Genomic DNA, 21,005 nt, shown 5'->3' on the forward strand with positions numbered 1-21,005 from the left:
AAAGGCAGTGAATGGCCAGGACGCACCTCAGTGTGTCCTGGGAAGGAACCTGTATTAACTTCAGCTGCCATCACAACATACCTCCAACTGGGAGGCTTAAATAATAGACATTTATTTCTTACAGTTCTGGAAGCTGAGACGTTCAAGATGAAGGTGCCGGCAGGTTCAATAGCTGGGAAAACCCTCTTCCTGGCTTGCAGATAGCCACCTTCTCACTGTGTCCTCACGTGGACGAGAGACAGAGAGAGCTCTGGTCTCTGTTCTTATAAGGGCACTAATCCCATCATGGCTCCCCCACCCCCACCCCTGCTGCCTCATGTCCTCCTCTAAAGCTAATCACCTCCCAAAGGCCCCACCTCCAAATACCATCATACTGGGGGTTAGGGCTTCAACGTGAATTTGGGGCAGGGCCACACAAACATTCAGTCCACAACAGAACCCAACTGTGTCTTTAATAGAATTCACACTAGGCTGCATTCCCCAAATAAAATTTTACTGTGCTTTTCTTTAGCTCCATTAAAATAAGCCTAAATGATCACAAAACAGAGTGAAACCAATAAACGAAACCCCACACCTGATGGCTAAGCAAGACTTCTTCATACTAAGCAGTTGCTGTCAGGACAATTCCTCAAGCTTATTGCTTTTCTGGCGTGTTTTTGTTCCGCAGGGAGCAGACGAAGCCTGTGGTGGCAAGCAGGCCCAGTACTGTTATACGTGGCATGAAAACCAGACCCAGTACTATGAAGACTACCCCGGCAGCCAGGCATGTGATCTCTTTGACCTGAAACAGAAGAGAAGGGACGTCACACTCAACATCAGGGGCCCGACCACGGATACACGCACCAAGAACCTTCAGCTCAGGAAAGACCCATCTGGACCTTGTCCTCTTCAACAAAACCACAGAGGGAAAAACTGGGAATGGGGATCCCAAGAGGGCAAGCCACCCAGGAAAATGTGGAGGAGGTGCTTGGTGAGGCGAGTGGGTACTTAAAGCATAATAAACCCTCAAGGAGTGACTGTGGAAAGGCCAGAGGGAAAGTACCTGGATGTTCCAGGTCAGGGCTGGCCAACTGGGAGCCTTAACGCAAGTGTAAAGTTGAGGAAACCACTCCTGTGAGCTCTCACTACCCAGGGCTTGAGGGCACGGAGCGTGCCTGTATTGTTCTCGGTGTCCCAGAGGCTCAGCCCACCTTCAGGTACAGAGTAGGCACTCAGGATCGATCTAGCGAACAAATGTCTTGACTGTGGATAGCACTGAGGCTCTGCTTTTACGAAATAAGATTACCTCACTTATGCGCTGATAGGAACAGGGTTCTGGAAGAAAAAGCTGATACTCTGAAACCACATGATGATGCAGTAGACGTGTGAGGATGATCCCTGAGGGTCATGTACTCAGCACAGCTAGTGTGAGCTTGTGAGCCCACCCCTGCCAACGTCACCATGTCAGCAGAAGGGGCCAGCGAAGACGATGAGAATGGCTGCTTTCCAGGTGTCTGCACTGACAAACGTCCTTTAACATACTTATTTGAGTTGAAAAAAATGCCAGCTTTTTTTCTAAAAGAAATTAAGTCTGCTTTGGCTGAGTGGTTTGACAATAATGGCTTTCCTGACTAAATTACATGGCAGACATTTTTCATTAATTGAATGAGCTAAATGAGCAACTCCAAAGACACGAAGAAAGTATGTACATAAAGCCTCTATGTAATGTACCATGTGCAAAAAAAATTCATCCTTTGCAATATGTTTTGCAAATTTATTATTTTTTGAATGTTTGATGTCACCTAAAAATGTATGCAGGGATATGTGATTTTTCAAATTATTTTAGACCAAGAGTCGGCAAAATATGGCATGTGGTTAAATCCAGCCCACCACTTGTATTTAAAAACAAACAAACAAACAAACTTTTTTTGGCAACACAACTTGCCCATTCCATTGCCTATTGTCCACGACTGCTTTTGTGCTACAAAGCTACAAAGCCAGAGGACAGTAGGGAGGCGGGGACCATGTGGGCCACGGAGCCTGAAAGATTTACTATCTGACCCTTCACAGAAAACCTTTGTCTGGCATGACCCGGGCTTTTCCTCCTCCTAGCTCAAACGGTTCCCTTGGCCTATACTCAGTCCTTGCTGCCCTACTCCCTGGTAATCTCCAGCTCACTTTTCAGTTTCAGATTAATCAAAAGAATTAAATCAGGGGGCGGCCTGATGGCTCAGTTGGTTAGAGCTTGGGCTCTGAATGACAGAGTTGCCGGTTCGATTCCCACATGGGCCAGTGAGCTGCGCCCTCCACAACTAGATTGAAGGACAACGACTTGGAGCTGGTGGGCCCTGGAGAATCACACTGTTTCCCAATAAATTTAAAAAACAAAACAAAAAAACAATTAAAACAGACTCAGCACAGGTGTTATCTCTCCTGTGAAGTTTTCCTTGATTAGGCACGAGGGTTCATATCCCACCTCAGCACAGTGGCTGTCATGTACGAGAGACTCAACAGCTAATTGTTCAATGATTTTGGGCAAGCTACTTAAGCACTGTGAGCCCTGGTTTTCCCATCTGTAAAGTGGGGACGATTAAACCAACCTCGGAGGCTTTGGTTAGGGACCGTCTCAGGGCCTAGCAGCGAGGGAGGGCTCAGCAACAGGGAATGATTGTGATTCACACGATTGGCCATCACCTCCTAACCGCACTGGTCTGCACAGCTGACTTGCAGGTCTGTCCCACCCTCATGCCCACCCAGACTGTCACGTCCTCAAGGGAGGGATTCTGTCTGTGCTATTTTGTCTCCTTCATGCGTCTGTCTCCCCCCTGGCCCGGCCCACACTGATGCCCAGCCACTGTCAGCTGAGGGAATGGTCTGGTTCCTGGGGACGGGGACACAGGCTGAGGACGCACCTGGTCACTGCGGGGGACTCCGTAGCGCAGGTCGTTGACAAAGTGTTCACAGTTCTCGCTGGTCAGCTTGTATGGCATCTCCTGCCCCACCAGCTCCTCCGCCCGCTGGACGATTTTGCTGGGAGGCAGTGGTCAGTACTCATCATCGTGTTTGTTATTGACACGGTATTCGTCTTCCCTGGCCACATCACACAGCAGTTCCTTCTTCACTATGGCCTTGTCAGTCAGTAATAATGTGACGCTGGCCGCAGAAGATCCCGAGATTGCACCTGTGGATTCACACAGAGGAAACAGAGGGATTGGCCCTGGGCCGGCCCCCAGGGGCTCAGAGTGCCCGGAGCAGGCGGCCCATTGGCTGTGGCTGTGGAAGAGCCCAGTCATCCTGCCTGGCCTCCAACTCAAGGATGGCTCAGACCCAAGCCTGGATGACTTTGGAAAAGTCACCAGGAGTCCCTGGGCTCCGGTTTCCTCATTTCTAAAGAGAAGGACACTATTTCTTCTGAACCACCATGTGAGGAAAACACATTGTCTCCTCCATCTCCTCTCCTCAGTAGCCCCAACCCTGAATCTCTCTTTCTTGGCTTCTCATTTTTCTTTTTCTGCCCCTTAGTCTTCCCCTCTCTTTCTCTAGTCCTGCCCCCACATACCTCGTTCCCTCTCAGGCTCCCCAAATGCCCTCATCTTTCCCCTTTTCTTCTCTCTCCCCAACCCTGCCTTCAGCCTCCCCTTCTCTGCCATGAGTTTCTTCCTTTCCCAAGGAGAGGGTGCCCTCTCCTAAATTGCTGTGGGCTGCTTGGACAACAGTCTGGCAATTTCTTACCACAGGACACAACAAAGCCTCTCCTAGATGTTTATGCAAAAGAAATAAAATCTATGTTCACATGTACAAAACAAACCTCTATGGGAATATTTATAGTGGTTCTAATAATTACTGTCAAAAATCAAAAACCACACAATGTTCCTCAGCTGGTGGATAGATAAACAAAGGGTTGTACATGCATACCATAGGCTATTACTCAGCAGTAAAAAGGAACAAAGTACTGTCACATGCTACAATATAAATGAACATCAAAAGTGTTATGCTAAGTTAAAGAAACTAGATAGAAAAGCAACATTCCATATGATTCCATTTGTATGACATTCTGTAAAAGGCAAAACTATAGGGATAGAAAAAAGATGATAGCTTGCTAGAATTTGGGGGTGTGGGAGCTGTGTGTGCAGGGGTTGACAACAAAGGGGCATACGGGGACTTTGGAGAGGGGCGTTAAGGGCACTCTTCTATATCTGCATTGTGCTGATGGTTACATGATCGTATGAGTTTGTCAAAACTCGCGGAACTGAACACTAAAAAGGGTAAATCTAACTATTCATAAATTACTCCTCAGTAAGCCTAATTTTTTAAAACATGAATTTGAAAAAAAAAAATAAAAAATAAAAAATAAAAAAAAAATATATATATATATATATATATGTATATATATATATATATATACATATATATATATATATACACACACACACCACACACACATGTATACACACACCGGCCGCACAGCTGCTCTTAATGGTTTTATAGTATGCCATTAAATGCAGGTATCCATTTTATTTGGCCAGTTCCCTGCTCTTGAGTTGTTCCCAGGGTTCTGGCATGAATGCAAAGAAGCTCTGGAAGGGGAAGGGCGTTTGGCTCCACACCCGCCAGGCCCCACACCAGCGCTCCCCTGTGCACTCCTGCATCTCACCCTGCACAACCTGGGAGGTGGGGACTCTCATCTGCTCTACAGAGGATGCCCTGAACGTAGGGGGTGAAGTCACATGAGCAAGTCACAAGTCGGTAAGCGGAGGCCCCAGGATTCTAGGTGGGTTGTGTGTAGTTGGGAGTCCCATGTCCCCTCCATTACACTGTGTGCAGCCAGACATAACCGATTTGGAGGACACAGCACTTTCTTGATCATTTGTCCCTCCAGCACATCAACTACACAGGCCATTGGACCCATGAAGGGATGCTTCGCTAGGACAGTGGGTTGGCTATAATTGAACCCCACTTGCTCCAGGAGTAAAGGTCAGCAGTCTCTCCGTGAACTTGATGCTGAGAAAGAAGAGCAGGTGATATACCTAACAGGAAATATCATTCAGCCAGTGATCACTGAGCGCCTACCATGCCAGGCACTGATGTGAGAACAAGCACATAATTGTGCAACTGTTCACACGCACCACCTCAACCCTTGTGCTTAAACAGAGAACCCGTCCTTACCTTCAACAGCCAGATGGACCACATATCCATTTCCCACATAGATGGCCCAGTGCTCATAGCCTAAGCGGAAAATCTCAATCAGGTCTCCAGGTCTTGGTTTGGCCTGCAACAGAGAAACCAGATACAGGCAGAGGTCAGCCCTCACAGGGAACATTCTAGAACCTGGCCTGCAAGGAGCCCCCAGCCCAGCCTGCAGATGCCCTCTGATCATCACCTGCAGGAAATAGGGAGGAGGGAGCGCTCCTCACACAGGTGGGAAGTCCCTCCTTTACTGAGGCTGCTGGGCTGGTAATGAGCTCTTCAGGGGACAAAGAAGAGATGGAGGGGGTGTCAAGAGGGGCGGTGTGGGCGAGTGTGCAGCACGGGGCTGTGGTGGAGTGGTGTGTACAAGTGGTTGGGAGCACATTTTACCTACAGAGCATGTTTGTGTCAACAAGTGAGTATATGATTCCCAGGAGGTAAAATGCCTCCTAAAGGGCCACCTGCCTCGTGTCGGGCCTGAGTGATACTGGGAGTTATAGAGCTCTGACGTGCAAAGTCCAGACATGGTGCTTCGGCACTACCCATGTTCATTATCCATAATTCCTTTGCATAAGAACTATCATTACCCCACTGGACAGATGAGAAGACTGAGTCTCAGGAAGATTAGGTAACTAGCCAAAACATAGTTACCTAGTGAGTACAAGAGCAAGATTGAAACCTAGGTCTGAATATTTCCAAAGTTATGCCCTTAACAATCCCAGAATGCCCCAGGCAAACCTAGGGTAGCTGAAACCTGGGCTCCAGGCCAAGACTGGGCTGGGGATCACAGGGTATGTTTGGATGTGATGGCAGGGTAATGCCCTTTTCAAGTTTGCATGAGCTGGAGGTATGTTGCCCTGGTCACACTCAGAATTCAAGATATGTCCTTATCATAAGAGTTCTATTTTAGGATCGCTCTGAGGTCAGCCAGCACCCCTCCTCCCCGGCTCGGCTGAGCTGGGGGGGCCACATGGGGTGCACCACCCTGACTGGGGTTTGAGCTGCTGCTGGGAGAGATGAGGATGGCAGTCAACTGCAAGTCTCATGGGGAGATACGTGTGAGAGTAAAGCCTTTGTCTGTAGGAGTCAAGTGTCAACATGACCAATGATGGGACAATTGGAGCATCAAAAAGAAACATCAGATATATGAATAATGATATGAATGTGTTCATAATGACATTTAAAAAAATTCATTAGTCACCTTTGGTGGATGCAAAAGAATCAGCATATTATTGTAAAAACTGATAAATACAGATTCAAGCATTTACTAAATGAACTGTACTCGGAGAACGAAATTAAAGACAACAACAAAACCCAAAGCCACAAAACAACACTTGAAAGGTCTGACTCCAAAGCCTTTACTTCTTTTTCTTAATTAATTTTTTTAATTCCACAAGAAATGTATGAACACATTTTCCTTGTTAAACACTGTGGGGACAGAGCCCCAGAGAGTAGTTTACAGGCTCTCGGCCTCATGTGGAAGGGTGCTGGCTCGGATGGTGAATGGCCGTCGGCTGTGGCTGATTGGCCGTCGGCTGTGGCCGGTTAGCCGATTGGCCGCTGGTATAACTGCTGCGGCTACGGAGGAGAGCCAAAGAGAGCGGAAGAGGAGGGCCGAGGAGAGCGGAAGAGGAGAGCCAAGAGAGAGGAACAGAGGAGAGAGTGGAGAAGAGTCGTCAGTCCGTCGGTTGGCGGAAAGGTGGACAGCAGGTCACACGTCCGGTGAACCCAGCCTCCAGTGAGACCGTGGTGGTATGGCTCCCCTACCTATGGCTCCGTGGGTGTTCCTTTTCGACCTCACCATATCCTGCGTTCTTGTATGGGGAGCGGGAGCAGAGACCCCCGCAGGCTGCCCCGCCTGAAAGATGGCACGGCAAGAAGTCCTCCGCGCACGACAAACGGCGCAGCGAGCAGGGTCTCCCGCACGACAACACACACCCACACGCACACACACACACACACACGCACACACCCCAAAACCCACATCGAAACTGTTAGCATTAAGGCTAAGGTCCACTTTCTGTACAGCTTGGTGTGTGTCATTCCAGATATTTCCTACTCACTCATGTAGAAAATTCTACTCAGGTAGAAATTTTCTATATGGTGGAAAATCCCCTGTCTGCCTCTTGGGTCAGACATTTTACCAGAGTTCAGTGTCCTTGTCTGTAAAGTTGGGAGTCATTACTCCTACTTCACAGGATTATTGCAAAGATTCAATAAAAGCCTTTCCCATAGGGTCGGGATGCCTGTGAGCACTCAAGAACTGTGTGTGCTGTGGAGCCAAAAGGAAGAAGGCACATATGGAAGAAGAATAGAGAAATGGAGGGAGAAGCAGAGGGGCTGGTGCTGTTTGGACATGAGGGGTGCACAAGAACACCTTCCAGCAGCCCCCACCACTACCCAACCCCGCTGTGAACCATTTTCCCTCCCTCCCAGGCTCGGCCCACCAACCCAGGACAGTGTGACTGAGGAAGTGGGCCTGGGCAGAGGGGCAGGAGCTGCTCCCCCTGAGCCCACCGTTTGTTCTTGGGCCCTCAGGGAAGGCCCTGGGGAGCCCTTCCTGCTCCCGACCCCATGCCCCACCTTTCACCTGCAGATAGCTGGATCTTCACGCCTCAGCAGGCACCAGTGCCTGTTTGTGCTGGAGCTGCAAACCAAGGAAGAAACCCACTAATCACCACTAACAGAGTTAGTCTTTAAAATAAAAGTCTTCTGGGGACTTACCAAAGCCATCCTTCCCTCAAGATGGTATTTGTTGCTGCCAGTGTGCGTTGGCTTTTATTGTCTTAACAGTTTCGTTTTCCCAGTGACGACTCCCAGGCAAACAAATACCTACATTTAAAACCTGCATTTGAATCTGGGGATGTGCCCCTCTTTAAGACATTTGTCCAGGTGACCCGAGAGGTTATGATTCAATAATAAGAGGTTCATGTGTTTAATATTTAGATTTAGCATGGATTACAAAACAATAATAAAGGGGGCAGCATATAACACGGCTGAACCCAACGCTCACGGCAGAGATCTCACAGATAAGACTGAGGGAAGAAGGCTGAAAACGGTGGTTAAAGCCCTCACTGCCGAGCAGAGAATGGAAGCCTTAGGCACTGAAACTAGCCGCCCCCTTCCTACCCTCCCAGAGCTCTCCCCACCCCCACCTGCCAAGTGCTAGAAGTGGAACAGTAGCTGTGTCAGATCAAAAGAACAGAATATTTGCAGTTCTGAGAACTGTGGACTGCAGACAAAGATTACCAGCTCAACTAGTTCTGGCAAAGGGGAGGGAGCTGTGGAAGTAGGACTGGCTGTGGTGGTGGTCACCACCTTTGCTCTGGACCACCTCTCACAATCCACCCTACCCCTATCCCCACCTATCTGGGCAGATTCCTGCAGGAGTAAACAGAACTGCTGAAACACACGGGCTCTGAATCTGGTGCAGGAAGAGCTTTGGAATTTCAAAAGCTTTCTGCTAAAGCTCCTAAAGAGACGGGGTGCCTTATGACCCAAGCGAACTGTTAACAGAGGAGAAGCCTGCCTTCCAGGGAATCCCCCCATTGTGTGAGAAGCTGGAATAGTGCAGAGAAAACATAGCACTACAGTGTGAGAGAGAGAAAAAGGCTAAGGCTGCAGCCGGGGAGAAAATAAAACATTCTACAAACACGTACTGGAAAACAAAAGAAAGACCTCTTCCTATCAACCTGTAGCAAAACCCACTCCTGTAGATGTCTAGGAAGATAAATAATAAATCATTAACTGCCATGAATAACCAAGGCAACTAGACAGCACAGAAAGAAAGTGAAAAGTCTCCAGAAAATGAACTTAAAGATATGGAAAGACATTCCATGCTCATGGATTGGAAGAATCAACATAGTAAAAACGGCCGTGTTACCCAAAGCAATATACAGATTTAATGCAATCCGCATCAAAATCCCAATGGCATTTCTTAAAGAAATAGAACAAAAAAGTCATCAGATTTTTATGGAACCACAAAAGACCCTGAATAGCCAAAGCAATCCTAAGAAAAAAGAACAAAGAACAATACTGGAGGTATGGCACTCCCTGACGTTAGCTTGTACTACAGGGCAACAATAATCAAAACAGCATGGTATTGGCAGAAAAACAGACACGTAGACCAATGGAATAGAATTAAGAACACAGACATAAACCCACATAAATATGGACAGATAATTTTTGACAAAGAAGCCAAAAACATACAATGGAAAAAAGACAGCCTCTTCAATAAATGATGCTGGCAGAATTGGAAAGTCACGTGCAAAAGAATGAAACTGGGCTGCTATCTGTCACCATGTACCAAAATTAATTCAAAATGGATCAAAGATTTAAGCATGAGACCTGAAACAATAAACTGCATAGAAGAAAACATAGGTACTAAACTTATGGACCTTGGGTTCAAAGGGCATTTTATGAATTTGACTCCAAAGGCAAGGGAAGTAAAAGCTAAAATAAATGAATGGGACTATATCAAACTTAAAAACTTGTGCACAGCAAAAGAAACCATCGAAAAAATAAAGAGGCAACCAACTGAATAGGAGAAGATTTTTGCAAACAGTGCCTCTGATAAGGGGCTAATATCCAAAATATACAAGGAACTCATACAACTCAAGAACAAAAAAAAACAAACAACCCAATTGAAAAATGGGCAGAGGACCTGAAGAGCCATTTCTCCAAAGAGGACATACAAATGGCATACAGACATATGAAAAAATGCTCAACATCATTAATCATCAGAGAAATGCAAATAAAAACCACAATGAGATATCACCTCACCCCAGTCAGAATGGCTATCATCAACAAGACAAATAATAACAAGTGTTGGAGAGGCTGTGGAGAAAAAGGAACCCTCATACACTGTTGGTGGGAATGCAGACTGGGTAGCCGCTATGGAAGGCAGTGTGGAGGTTCCTCAAAAAATTACAAATAGAATTGCCATATGACCCAGCAATCCCTCTCCTGGGTATCTACCCCAAAAATCTGAAAACATTCATCCAAAAAGACAAGTGTGCTCCAATGTTCATTGCAGCTTTGTTTACAGTGGCCAAGACATGGAAACAACCAAAACGTCCTTCCATAGATGACGGGATAAAGAAGATGTGGTATATACACACAACGGAATACTATTCAGCGGTAAGAAAAGATGAAATAAGACCATTTATGACAACATGGATGGATCTTGAGATTATATTGCTAAGTGAAATACGTCAGACAGAAAAAGCAGAGAACCATATGATTTCACTGATATGTGGTAGATAAACCGTACTTCTTAAATTATATAAATATCTAACCACTATGTTATACACCTGAAATTAACATAAAATAATATTGAAAAAATAAATGAAAGAAAAAGAGAAGCTTTGAAATTGAAAAAAAAAGCCTACATATTTTGCCATGGTCGCTCACGGGTTGTGAAAGCATTCACTAGGCACAGAGAGGTAGAAAACGGAAAACTTACTTAAGAAGAGAAATACTGGCAGAAGAGTTGTCGGGGCAGAGTCCAGAGTAGATAACTGTGCTGAGTTTCTGGTCAGCCGAGGTTTTATATTTTTCTATGCAGGATGTAGGGTACTTGTCAGCTTGCAGGGGTTGCCACTACAGTTGGCTTCTTCTAGGAGCCATTCTGTTCCCACAGCCAGCTGAGGGAGTCAGAGCCAAGAAGTTAATTTTTAAGCTGGTTCTGTTAACTCTTCACCTGTCTCATCATTTTATATGATGTCACTTAAAGTGAAATGTCGAAAACAGACAAATCGACAAAAAGTAGATTTGTGGTTGCTTAGGACTAAGAGTGGGGCAGACATGAGGGACTCGCAGGGTGATAACTAAAAAATACGAGGTTTCTTTTGAGGTCATGAGAACGTTGTAAAACTGTTGTGCTGCTAGTTACACATATCAGTGAATGTACTAAACACTTAAATTTTACACAGTAAAATAAAGACTACTTGCTAGCACGAGAAAGGACTCTAGAAATATCTGTGAGGCAAAACTATGAACCAAATCCCAGACCTAGTGAGACACTTTTCAGCCTGTAGCAATGCAAACAGCTGCTCAAGTGCTTGTAGGGGAAACCAGTCAAGAAGGATGTGTCAAGAGTCAGCTCCTGCACGTGAAACCATAAGAGGAGCAGCTGAGGGGAGAGGCAAAGACCTGGGCTGCGGAAACAACCTGACAATTTTTAACCTGAAATTGACCTCAGAAACTGGAGTCTAGTGTGCAGCTGAAAAGGAACAAGCTATTAGGTTGGTGCAAAGGTAATTACAGTTTTTGCAATTGTTTATAACCTTTAAACCGCAATTACTTTTGCAGAGTTAGCTGACTAGCGGCTGGTGAGACGGGGCTATTACGGGAAATCAGGCAATTCTGGGAAAGCACACTGCAGGTTCCAGAGTGGAACTCACTCTACATCAGCTGATTCTGGGAGGGATTTATTGCAGTCAAAACAAAACCAGGGCTCTCTCGCCTGGGGAAACATTTCCTTATCTAGACAGGGCCCAACCTCACATTAACCTCTGCCACCTGCCGCAGTGGACAGTAGCCAGGCCTTGCCTTAATTAGACTTTTAATTTCAGAGTGAATAGTCCCCTCCTGCTTCCTAGATGGAAACCATCTCTTGGACAGCCCTGCCCTCGCTGACAGAGAAGAAAATGGGCGGGAGTGCTGGCCCCACTGACCCTCCAGCCCTCCTCCTCCCACAGTTCTTTGCTCCTGCTCCAAGCCAGGCATTTGCTGGATCCTGGAGCTGAGGGAGGAAGAGCACACAGGACCCTCCCTGACCAGAGATGAGGGAGGAGGAGCACTGAAAAATGGGCAGAGGACTTGAAGAGACATTTTTCCAAAGAGGACATACAAATGGCAAATAGACATATGAAAAAATGCTCAACATCACTAATCATCAGAGAAATGCAAACAAAAACCACAATGAGATATCACCTCACCCCAGTCAGAATGGCTATCATCAACAACACAAATAGTAACAAGTGTTGGAGAGGCTGTGGAGAAAAAGGAACCCTCATACACTGTTGGTGGGAATGCAGACTGGTGCAGCCGTTATGGAAGGCAGTGTGGCGGTTCCTCAAAAAATTACGAATAGAATTGCCATATGACCCAGCAATCCCTCTCCTGGGAACCTACCCAAAAAATCTGAAAACATTTAGAGATAAAGACACGTGTGCTTCAATGTTCATTGCAGCTTTGTTTACAGTGGCCAAGACCTGGAAACAACCAAAATGTCCTTCGATAGATGACTGGATAAGGAGGTTGTGGTATATATACACACTGGAATACTATTCGGCAGTGAGAAAAGATGATATAGGAACATTTGTGACAACATGGATGGATCTTGAGAGTATAATGCTAAGCGAAATAAGTCAGAAAAAGCAGAGAACCATATGATTTCGCTGATATGTGTAAACCAAAAACAACAAAAGAACAAGACAAACAAATGAGAAACAAAAACTCATAGACACAGACAATAGTTTAGTGGTTGCCAGAGGGTAACGGGGGGTGGGGGTGGGAGATGAGGGTAAAAGGGATCAAACATATGGTGATGGAAAGAGAACTGACTCTGGGTGGTGAACACACAATGGGATTTGTAGATGATGTAATACAGAATTGTACACCTGAAATCTATGTAACTTTACTAACAATTGTCACCCCAATAAACTTTAATTTAAAAAAAATAATAAAGAAGAAGAAGCACGCTCCCTCCACACTGGAAACAGTGAGTCCGCTCGACCAGAAGTATGGAAACAGACCACCTCCCTCTTGCCCTCTGGCCCACAGATCAATAACACACATTCTAGACCAAATGGAAACCCCAATTCCACAAATACCTGGGTATGGAGAGGCTGCTTTTTTAGGCACCAGCATGCTACCCCACCCAAAGCCCCAAATAAGTATCTCTCATTTGATGCTACTTATGGGCTACAACCCCCTGGGCAAACTCAACAGGGAAGGGTGGGTGGGAATGGGGAGGGTGCTTAGCACCCTCACTGTGGGGCATGTGCGGGGGAGGAAAGGACCAGTAACACCTTCTTCAGGCTCTTCAGATACAAAAAGCTTCATTGTCAGGAGACAGGTGGCCTGGAACCGAGACCGGACAGCTATTCAGGAAGCACAGATCTCTGCAGACCAGCCATCTCACAGCCCAGGTGGCCTTGCTCCTGTGGACACTCGGCCGCTCTCAGAATTTCCACTCCGTTCTCCTCTGGTGTCAGCGGGACCATCCTGGAAGTATCTCCCATCCTTGGTTCTGCAGGGAGAGAGTAGAGTTGGCTACTTGATACTGGACACCTTTTGAGTGGCTGGCCTTGAGCCAGGTAATCTCAGTTCGTCCAATCAGAGCCACTCCCTTGCAACATCACAGCCCTTTCCCTGAGCAAGAGGACTTGGCTGGCGCTGGCGGCTGAAGAGACCTCAGGCAGGGCTGGCACACTGACTGACTGTGCTGTGCAGGGCAGAGCAGGAAGAAACGGCACTGTCCCCATTCTGGGGCTTGTGTGTTTTCACCGAATCCAATCTGTTTCAGGGTGTCAGCCAATCAGGCCCAAGAGCACATGAAAGGAGAGGCACCAAAGCCAGAGCTGGCGGGTTGGGGGTTCTGCTTGTCCCCCACTGTCCATGCAGCTGCTGGGTGCAAAAGGGCCAAAGTGCTGCCAGACAGACAGAAAGTCAGGCAAGGGCCATACACCCAGCCTGCTGGCAAGCTAGGACCACAGCCTGGAATACACACATTTTTTGGTCTTGTGTGTGTGTGTGTGTGTGTGTGTGTGTCTGTGTGCATATTTTTTTCATTGTGTAAATGGCCATAAAGGGAAAGATAAGCCTCCAAACTCCCCAACCCCAGCCTGCAGCCACCCAGTTCCTCCCCGAGGGGCAACCTCATCGGTTTCTTGGTATCCTTCCAGGAATATCATAAACTACATATATTTTTAATGATTTTTATTAAATCATATCTATATAGAAAAATACTCATGATAACAATAAAACACCCATCCACCAACAACCTAGTTGAAGAAATAGAAAATAACCAATATCTTAAATAAGCCCCACGACACAAAAATGTCTGTACACACACGTACACAGCATTATTCATAATTGCCGAAACGCACACACAACCCAAATTTCCATCAACTGATGGTTGAATAAACAAAATGAGGTATATCTATATAATGTAATATTATTCTGCCATACAAAGGAAGTACTGATACACGCTATAACATGGAGGAAGCTTGAAAGCATGCTAGTGAAAGAAACCAGTCACAAAAGCCACATATTATGAGATTCTATTTATATGTAATGTCCAGAATGAGCAAATATATAGAGACAAAAAGTAGATTCGTGATTGTATAGGTCTGGGGGGTTGGAGAGGCTGGGAGATGATAGCTAAAGGGTACAGAGTTTCTTTTTGAGGTGATGAAAATATCCTAAAATTAATTGTCGTAATGGTGCTTGACAGAAGTTAGAAAATGTAGGAGAAGGGGTGGGAAGGGGTCCATAGTGCCTATAACCACCTCCAGCCAGGTATATGTTTTTACAACAACAGATGACAGGAGGTGGTCGGCAGCAAGATAAGGATCTGCGTCAACAGACTTCCACCCATGTTAGGGGGTCACGCCCTCCCGTGGAAGAGCAGGCACCACCTTTTCCTGCCCAATCAATAAGTAACTCCCTCATCTTACCCGGCAAACTATATAAGTCCTCTGGACAAGGGGACAGGGGTTTATGCCTCTCTCCCACCTGGGTCCTAGGCCTGTTCTCTTCCCTGAGAACTTATCACTAATAAACCCTGCTTGCATATTGATCAGATTGCTCACCTTCGATTCTTCACTGCGTCAGCAAGAAGAACCGAGACTCCCGTAACAATGGTTTCACAACTCTGTGAATATACTAAAAACCACGAATTGTACATTTTAAAATAGGTGAACTATATGGTATGTGCATTATACCTCAATAAAGATGTTATTAAAAAATTAGGGCCGGCCCGGTGGCTCAGGCGGTTAGAGCTCTGTGCTCCTAACTCCAAAGGCTGCCGGTTCAATTCCCACATGGGCCAGTGTCCTCTCAACCGCAAGGTTGCCAGTTCAATTCCTCGAATCCCGCAAGGGATGGTGGGCTCTGCCCCCAGCAACTAAGATTGAACACAGCACCTTGAGCTGAGCTGCCGCTGAGCTTCTAGGTGGCTCAGTTGGTTGGAACACGGGCTCTCAAACCACAAGGTTGCCAGTTCAACTCCCGCAAGGGATGGTGGGCTGCGCCCCCTGCAACTAGAAACAGCAACTGGACCTGGAGCTGAGCTGCGCCCTCCACAACAAAGACTGAAAGGACAACAACTTGAAGCTGAACGGCACCCTCCACAACTAAGATTGAAAGGACAACAACTTGACTTGGAAAAAAGGCCTGGAAGTACACACTATTCCCCAATAAAGTCCTGTTCCCCTTCCCCAATAAAATCTTAAAAAAAAAAAAAGCTAAATTAAAAAATATATATATATATATATATTAGCCCCATGTTCCTTTCCCTCTATTACTGTCTTGCCTTTCAAACATGTTTTACATGCATAAAAGTGTCCGTCAACAATACAGAGGATGCCAAAAAACTGTATACACATTTTCTAATTGTATACACATATTAAAATTTCAATACAATAAATGATGCTAGCATTCATTTGATTAACGTCATCTTTTGCGCGAACGCCATAACACACATTGCTATGCAATTCAATTCAACTTTGAAAAGTAATACATAGATAAGATCTCTTAAAATGCTCATACATTTTTTTTGGCACACCCAGTGTATATTCAGTTTTCATTTTTTCGAATTTGGCAAAATCAGATTCAAACATCTTACATTCTACAATTGATTATTTTTTTCCCAAGATTAGGTTGCACGTCGATAGCATTGTTCATTCATGTTCACATTGAATGTAGCACAATTTAATTATCCTGTCTTCTGTCAATGGCTATTGGAATGTTCCCAGTGTATCACCATTAGAGACTAATCTGCCGTGAGCATCTCCCCGCAAGCTTCCTAGTGCACTTGGAGGCTTTTCTAAGCAGAGACTTGCAAACCTTCTTAACGAAGACCCACAGTAAGAAATACATTTTGTAATGTATCAGGATATATATAGGCTTGAGGTATATAAATAAAAGTCTTACCAAAATCTAGATGAGTTACTCTGATAAATTCTGTTCTCTATCATTCTGTTTCATTTACTTCTTCTAACATATTGATTGTGACCCACCAAATTGAAGTTATCACTCACGAAAGAGTCACAAAGCAGAGTCGCTGGGTTTGTAAGGTATGATCTCCAGCTTTATTAGAGAAAGAATATAAAATTAGCTTCCCACCAGCAGCACCCCGCAGTTGCAATTGCTCAACATCTTTTTAAATATTTGTCAGCACATTAGCTATAGCACAGTGAGAACGGAAAAGGAGCCACAGGTTAAACCTGACAAACTTAGGAAACTGTAAATAACCACATGAGATGGTGTGAACATAAAAAACTTCATAACCAAGGTGGGCCATGATGGGAAGTCACATCTTTAGCAGGAAGCTTCCTTCATAAAGTCAATCTTCACCTTAAGTGGGCCTGTCGATTGTCTTTTTGCATCTAAGATGACATCCTTGGAATGTCAGCAATCCCTTTTTGAGGACCTGAGCAGGAAAGTACAGAGTCCCTCATTGTTATTCTTGTCCCTTGACTAACATCTCTTTGTAAATTATTAACTATCTTGTACCACCTATGTAAAAGAAGTACCTGTCTCTCCAATTTACTCTTACCCAATCCCAGAGATTTCCCATTTTGCTTTCTCTCACCCCCTTCATCTACCACCAATGGATTTCATGTAACTCTCCTCCTTTGAGTCTATGTTTCAAATAAATTGCAAACCGCCATTTTGTGGAGCATTTTCTCAATTTGTTGAGATTTTTGCTTCCCAACAATTGTCACTTTGGCTCAAATAAACTCTTAAGCTTTACTCTTAGGCTGGATGTTTCTTCATCGACAACAGGATCTTTTAATTCACATTTCTATGTGTGGGGACAGAGTCCCGCCCCGCACGACACATGGCGCAGCGAGCAGGGTCTCCCGCACGACACTATGATTATTGAACATTTGTATGTACTCCTCTCTGAAGGATCCATCAATATATTTGTCCACTTTTCTCTTGGGTTGTCTTTTTCTTATTGATTTGTACGGTGTCGACTGGCCAAAATAACTCTCCAGACAATCCACCAAAAAAGCAGTTTATTCAGAAAAGAAAAAGAAACAAAACTACCACAGTGACACAGGTTAGTTAGTATGATTGCTAGGTAGACCGGGGGATCCCTGATGCAATAAATAAAAAGAAGACATATCCTGAGACTCCAGGTCCTGGAATGTCTCCTTCACTCCAGGACAGGGACATGACAATACGCCTTGAGGTTAATAAATAATCTCAAGTCCCTTCTGGCCGGACAAAGATGGGCAAACAGGACAAACCTGATAGATGAATTCAATTAGAAGGCCCAGACCCTTCCCCAAGCAGGCAAGGGAAGGTATAAAAGTAAGAGCTTTTGCCTCAGTCATGGGGCGTTGCCATTCGGGACCCTCCCCTCCCCCCTCCACTCGGGAGCTGCAACCTCTTCCCCTGACTCTAATAAACTATCTTCCTTTACAAATTTTTGCCTCTCCCTGGTCCATGTGTCCATTTGTGGGCTTCACAAATGATCCCGGCCCACACCCAGCTTCCTGGCCCATGCTGGTATTATGAGTCTTGTGCTCTGCCCCCCTTTGTATTTTTGCCTGTGATGATTCATTTTATGAGTCAACTGGACTGAGCTAAGGGATGCTCAGGTAGATGGTAAAACATTATTTCTAGGTATGTCTCTGAGGGTGTTTCCTGATGAGATTAGCATTTGAATTAATAAACTTAGTAAAGAAGATTGGCCTCACCAGTGTGGGCAGGCATCATCTAATCCACAGAGGGCTTAAATAGTACAAAAAGGTGGAGGAAGGGCCGGCCCGGTGGCTCAGGCGACTGGAGCTCCATGCTCTTAACTCCGAAGGCTGCCGGTTAGATTCCCACATGGACCAGTGGGCTCTCAACCACAAGGTTGCCAGTTCAATTCCTCGAGTCCCACAAGGGATGGTGGGCAGCGCCCCCGGCAACTAAGATTGAACATGGCACCTTGAGCTGAGCTGCCACTGAGCTCCCGGAATGGCTCAGTTGGTTGGAGCGCGTCCTCTCAACCACAAGGTTGCTGGTTTGATTTCGGCAAGGGGTGGTGGGCTGTGCCCCCTGCAACTAACAACGGCAACTGGACCTGGAGCTGAGCTGTGCCCTCCACAACTAAGATTGAAAGGACAACAACTTGAAGCTGAATGGCACCCTTCACAGCTAAGATTGAAAGGACAACAACTTGACTTGGGGGAAAAAAAAGACAGTCCTGGAAGTACACAGTGTTCCCCAATAAAGTCCTGTACCCCTTCCCCAATAAAATAAATAAATTAATTAATTAATTAATTAAATTTTTAAAAAAGGTGGAGGAAGTACAAACTCGCTCTCTTCTTGAGTTGGGATGTCCATCTTCTTCTGCCCTTGAACACCAGTGGCCTCCACCACCTTATTTTTACTTCTTCAGCCTCTGAAAAAATTACACTACCGGCTTTCCTGGTTCTCTGCTTGATGATAGCAGATTGCAAGACTTTTTGTTCTCCATAACCATATGAACCATTTCCTATAGTAAATTTCCTCATATATCTATATCTGTACCTGTACCTACATCTATCTACAAGGTCAGACAATTAAGTTCATGAATTCATCCTAGAAAAAGTGCGACATACCTCATTGCTGAATATCACTATGGTCACCTTCCAAGTACTCCCCTTGGGAAGCTATGCACCGACGTCAACACCGAGTCCACCCTTTAAAGCAATTTTGGGTCTCTTTTTCTGGAATGGCCATCAGAACTGTCATCGTATTACCCTTGATGTCCTGAATGTCATCAAAATGACTTCAGTATTTCCTTTATCTTCAGGTAAAGAGAGAAGTCACTGGGGGCCAGATCAGGTGAGTAGGGAGGGTGTTCCAATACAGTTATTTGTTTACTGGCTAAAAACTCCCTCACAGACACTGTTGTGTGAGCTGGTGCATTGTCATGATGCAAGAGCCATGAATTGTTGGTGAAAAGTTCAGATTGTTTTCATCTAACTTTTTCATGCAGCCTTTTCAGCACTTCCAAATAGTAAACTTGCTTACCTGTTTGCCCAGTTGGTACAAATTCATAATGAATAATCCCTCTGATATCAAAAAAGTTTAGCAACATCGTTGCAACAAGTTCTCGAACTTAATTGTCAGGCCTTTGTAGATCCTATTGGTTCTTTTTCTCTGGAGAACCATGACTAGTATATTGACTTTCACATTTGTTGAAAACAAAATTCAAGTGAGTAAATTTAAAGGTCTTCTTGGCTTTATTAAGCAATTTATGGATCGGGCAGCATCCTGTCTAGCAGGTAGAAGGGTGCTCTGAGGGGTTGTACATGGAAGGTTTTTATTGGCAGAAGGATGAAGCAAGGGAGCTATTAACAAAGGAAAAGAAAGGATAATTTTGGGGCCAGGACATCTACTTTTGGGGGAAGGGAACAACAAGGATTTTTATCACGCAGATTGCCTCTTATTTCTGTGGAGGAGGGGAGGAATGGGGGGAACGGTGGTGGAAAAGGCCCACGTGACAGATTACCTTGCTGGTACTTGACCAGAAAATTCCAGACTAGTTGATTAAGATTCCATTTCCGAAAAGTTGAAACTGCAATTAGAGCAGGTATTAAATCTAGGTTTGGTATTTTGGGCTTTTAGCATGAGTGATACCATTTTGAGCTTGTGGTTTTCTCTATAACGGGGCAGAGGGATGCAAGCAGCTTCCATGCCCTCTTTTTTTTTTTAATTAAAGTTTATTGGGGTGACAATTCTTAGTAAAGTTACATAGATTTCAGGTGAACAATTTGGTATTACATCATCTATATCTCACATTGTGTGTTCACCACCCAGAGTCAGTTCTCTTTCCATCACCATATATTGGTGCATGCCCTCTTAAGCATGCCACTCTCCCAGCACCCCCGATGTGTTCACCACCCAGAAGCCCATCAAGTCTCCTGGTTTAGGAGTTTTTATAGAGCTTAATCTTCAGCCTCCCTCCCCTTCCCAGAGATCAGTGGATGGGCCTAAACGTGCCAACCTCTAATCACTTGGTCTTTCTCACGACCAGCCCCATCCTAAGGCTGTCTAGGGTCCCCACTGTAAGTCAATTCATGAGGCACAAACTCTGGTGTGATCCATAGGGGGTTTGTTATGAATAACAAAATATATTCTTATACTCAGGAAATTCAAGGGTTTTAGGAGCTTGTCCAGGAACCAAAGACAAAAACCAAATGTATTTCTTATTATGCCACATTTTTTACCTTCTTTCTGTCTAGCAATAATTTTTCCTTAAAGCCTATATTTTCTGATATCAATATACTTGCTTTTAGTTAGTATATCAGTCTTTAGTATTTGCCTAGCATATGTTTTTTCTTTTAGTTTTTAAGTTATTATATAATTCATTGAAGTAGATTCAAAGTCTTATTTTACTTAAATTTTCAAGTTCGAATTTCAGATATCTTTAAGTTATTTACTATGTAAATTTTCAACATGCAAAAAGTACTAGAAAGACTAGTACAATGACCACACATATATCCACTGCCTAGATTTAAAACTTACGGTTTTGCCGTATTTGCTTTATCTGCATCCATTTTTTTAATTTGGTCATGTGTTTACATGAACCTGATACCATTATCACACTTAATAAAATTAAT

General features: G+C 44.8%; 1 protein-coding gene across 1 annotated transcript; it reads right to left on the reverse strand.

Annotated features, from left to right (window-relative positions):
• Positions 1–435: 435 nt before the first annotated feature.
• Positions 436–12,023, reverse strand: LOC109439952 (phospholipase A and acyltransferase 3). The gene is given in 5 exon segments (XM_074336517.1): positions 436–781; positions 2,892–3,160; positions 5,146–5,248; positions 7,891–7,998; positions 10,631–12,023. Coding segments are annotated over 4 exon segments (528 nt in total). The 5' UTR covers positions 7,900–7,998; positions 10,631–12,023; the 3' UTR covers positions 436–634.
• Between the last annotated feature and the right edge of the window lie 8,982 nt (positions 12,024–21,005).

This window comes from Rhinolophus sinicus, linkage group LG06 (assembly GCF_036562045.2).
Source record: "Rhinolophus sinicus isolate RSC01 linkage group LG06, ASM3656204v1, whole genome shotgun sequence".
Lineage (NCBI taxonomy): Eukaryota > Metazoa > Chordata > Mammalia > Chiroptera > Rhinolophidae > Rhinolophus > Rhinolophus sinicus.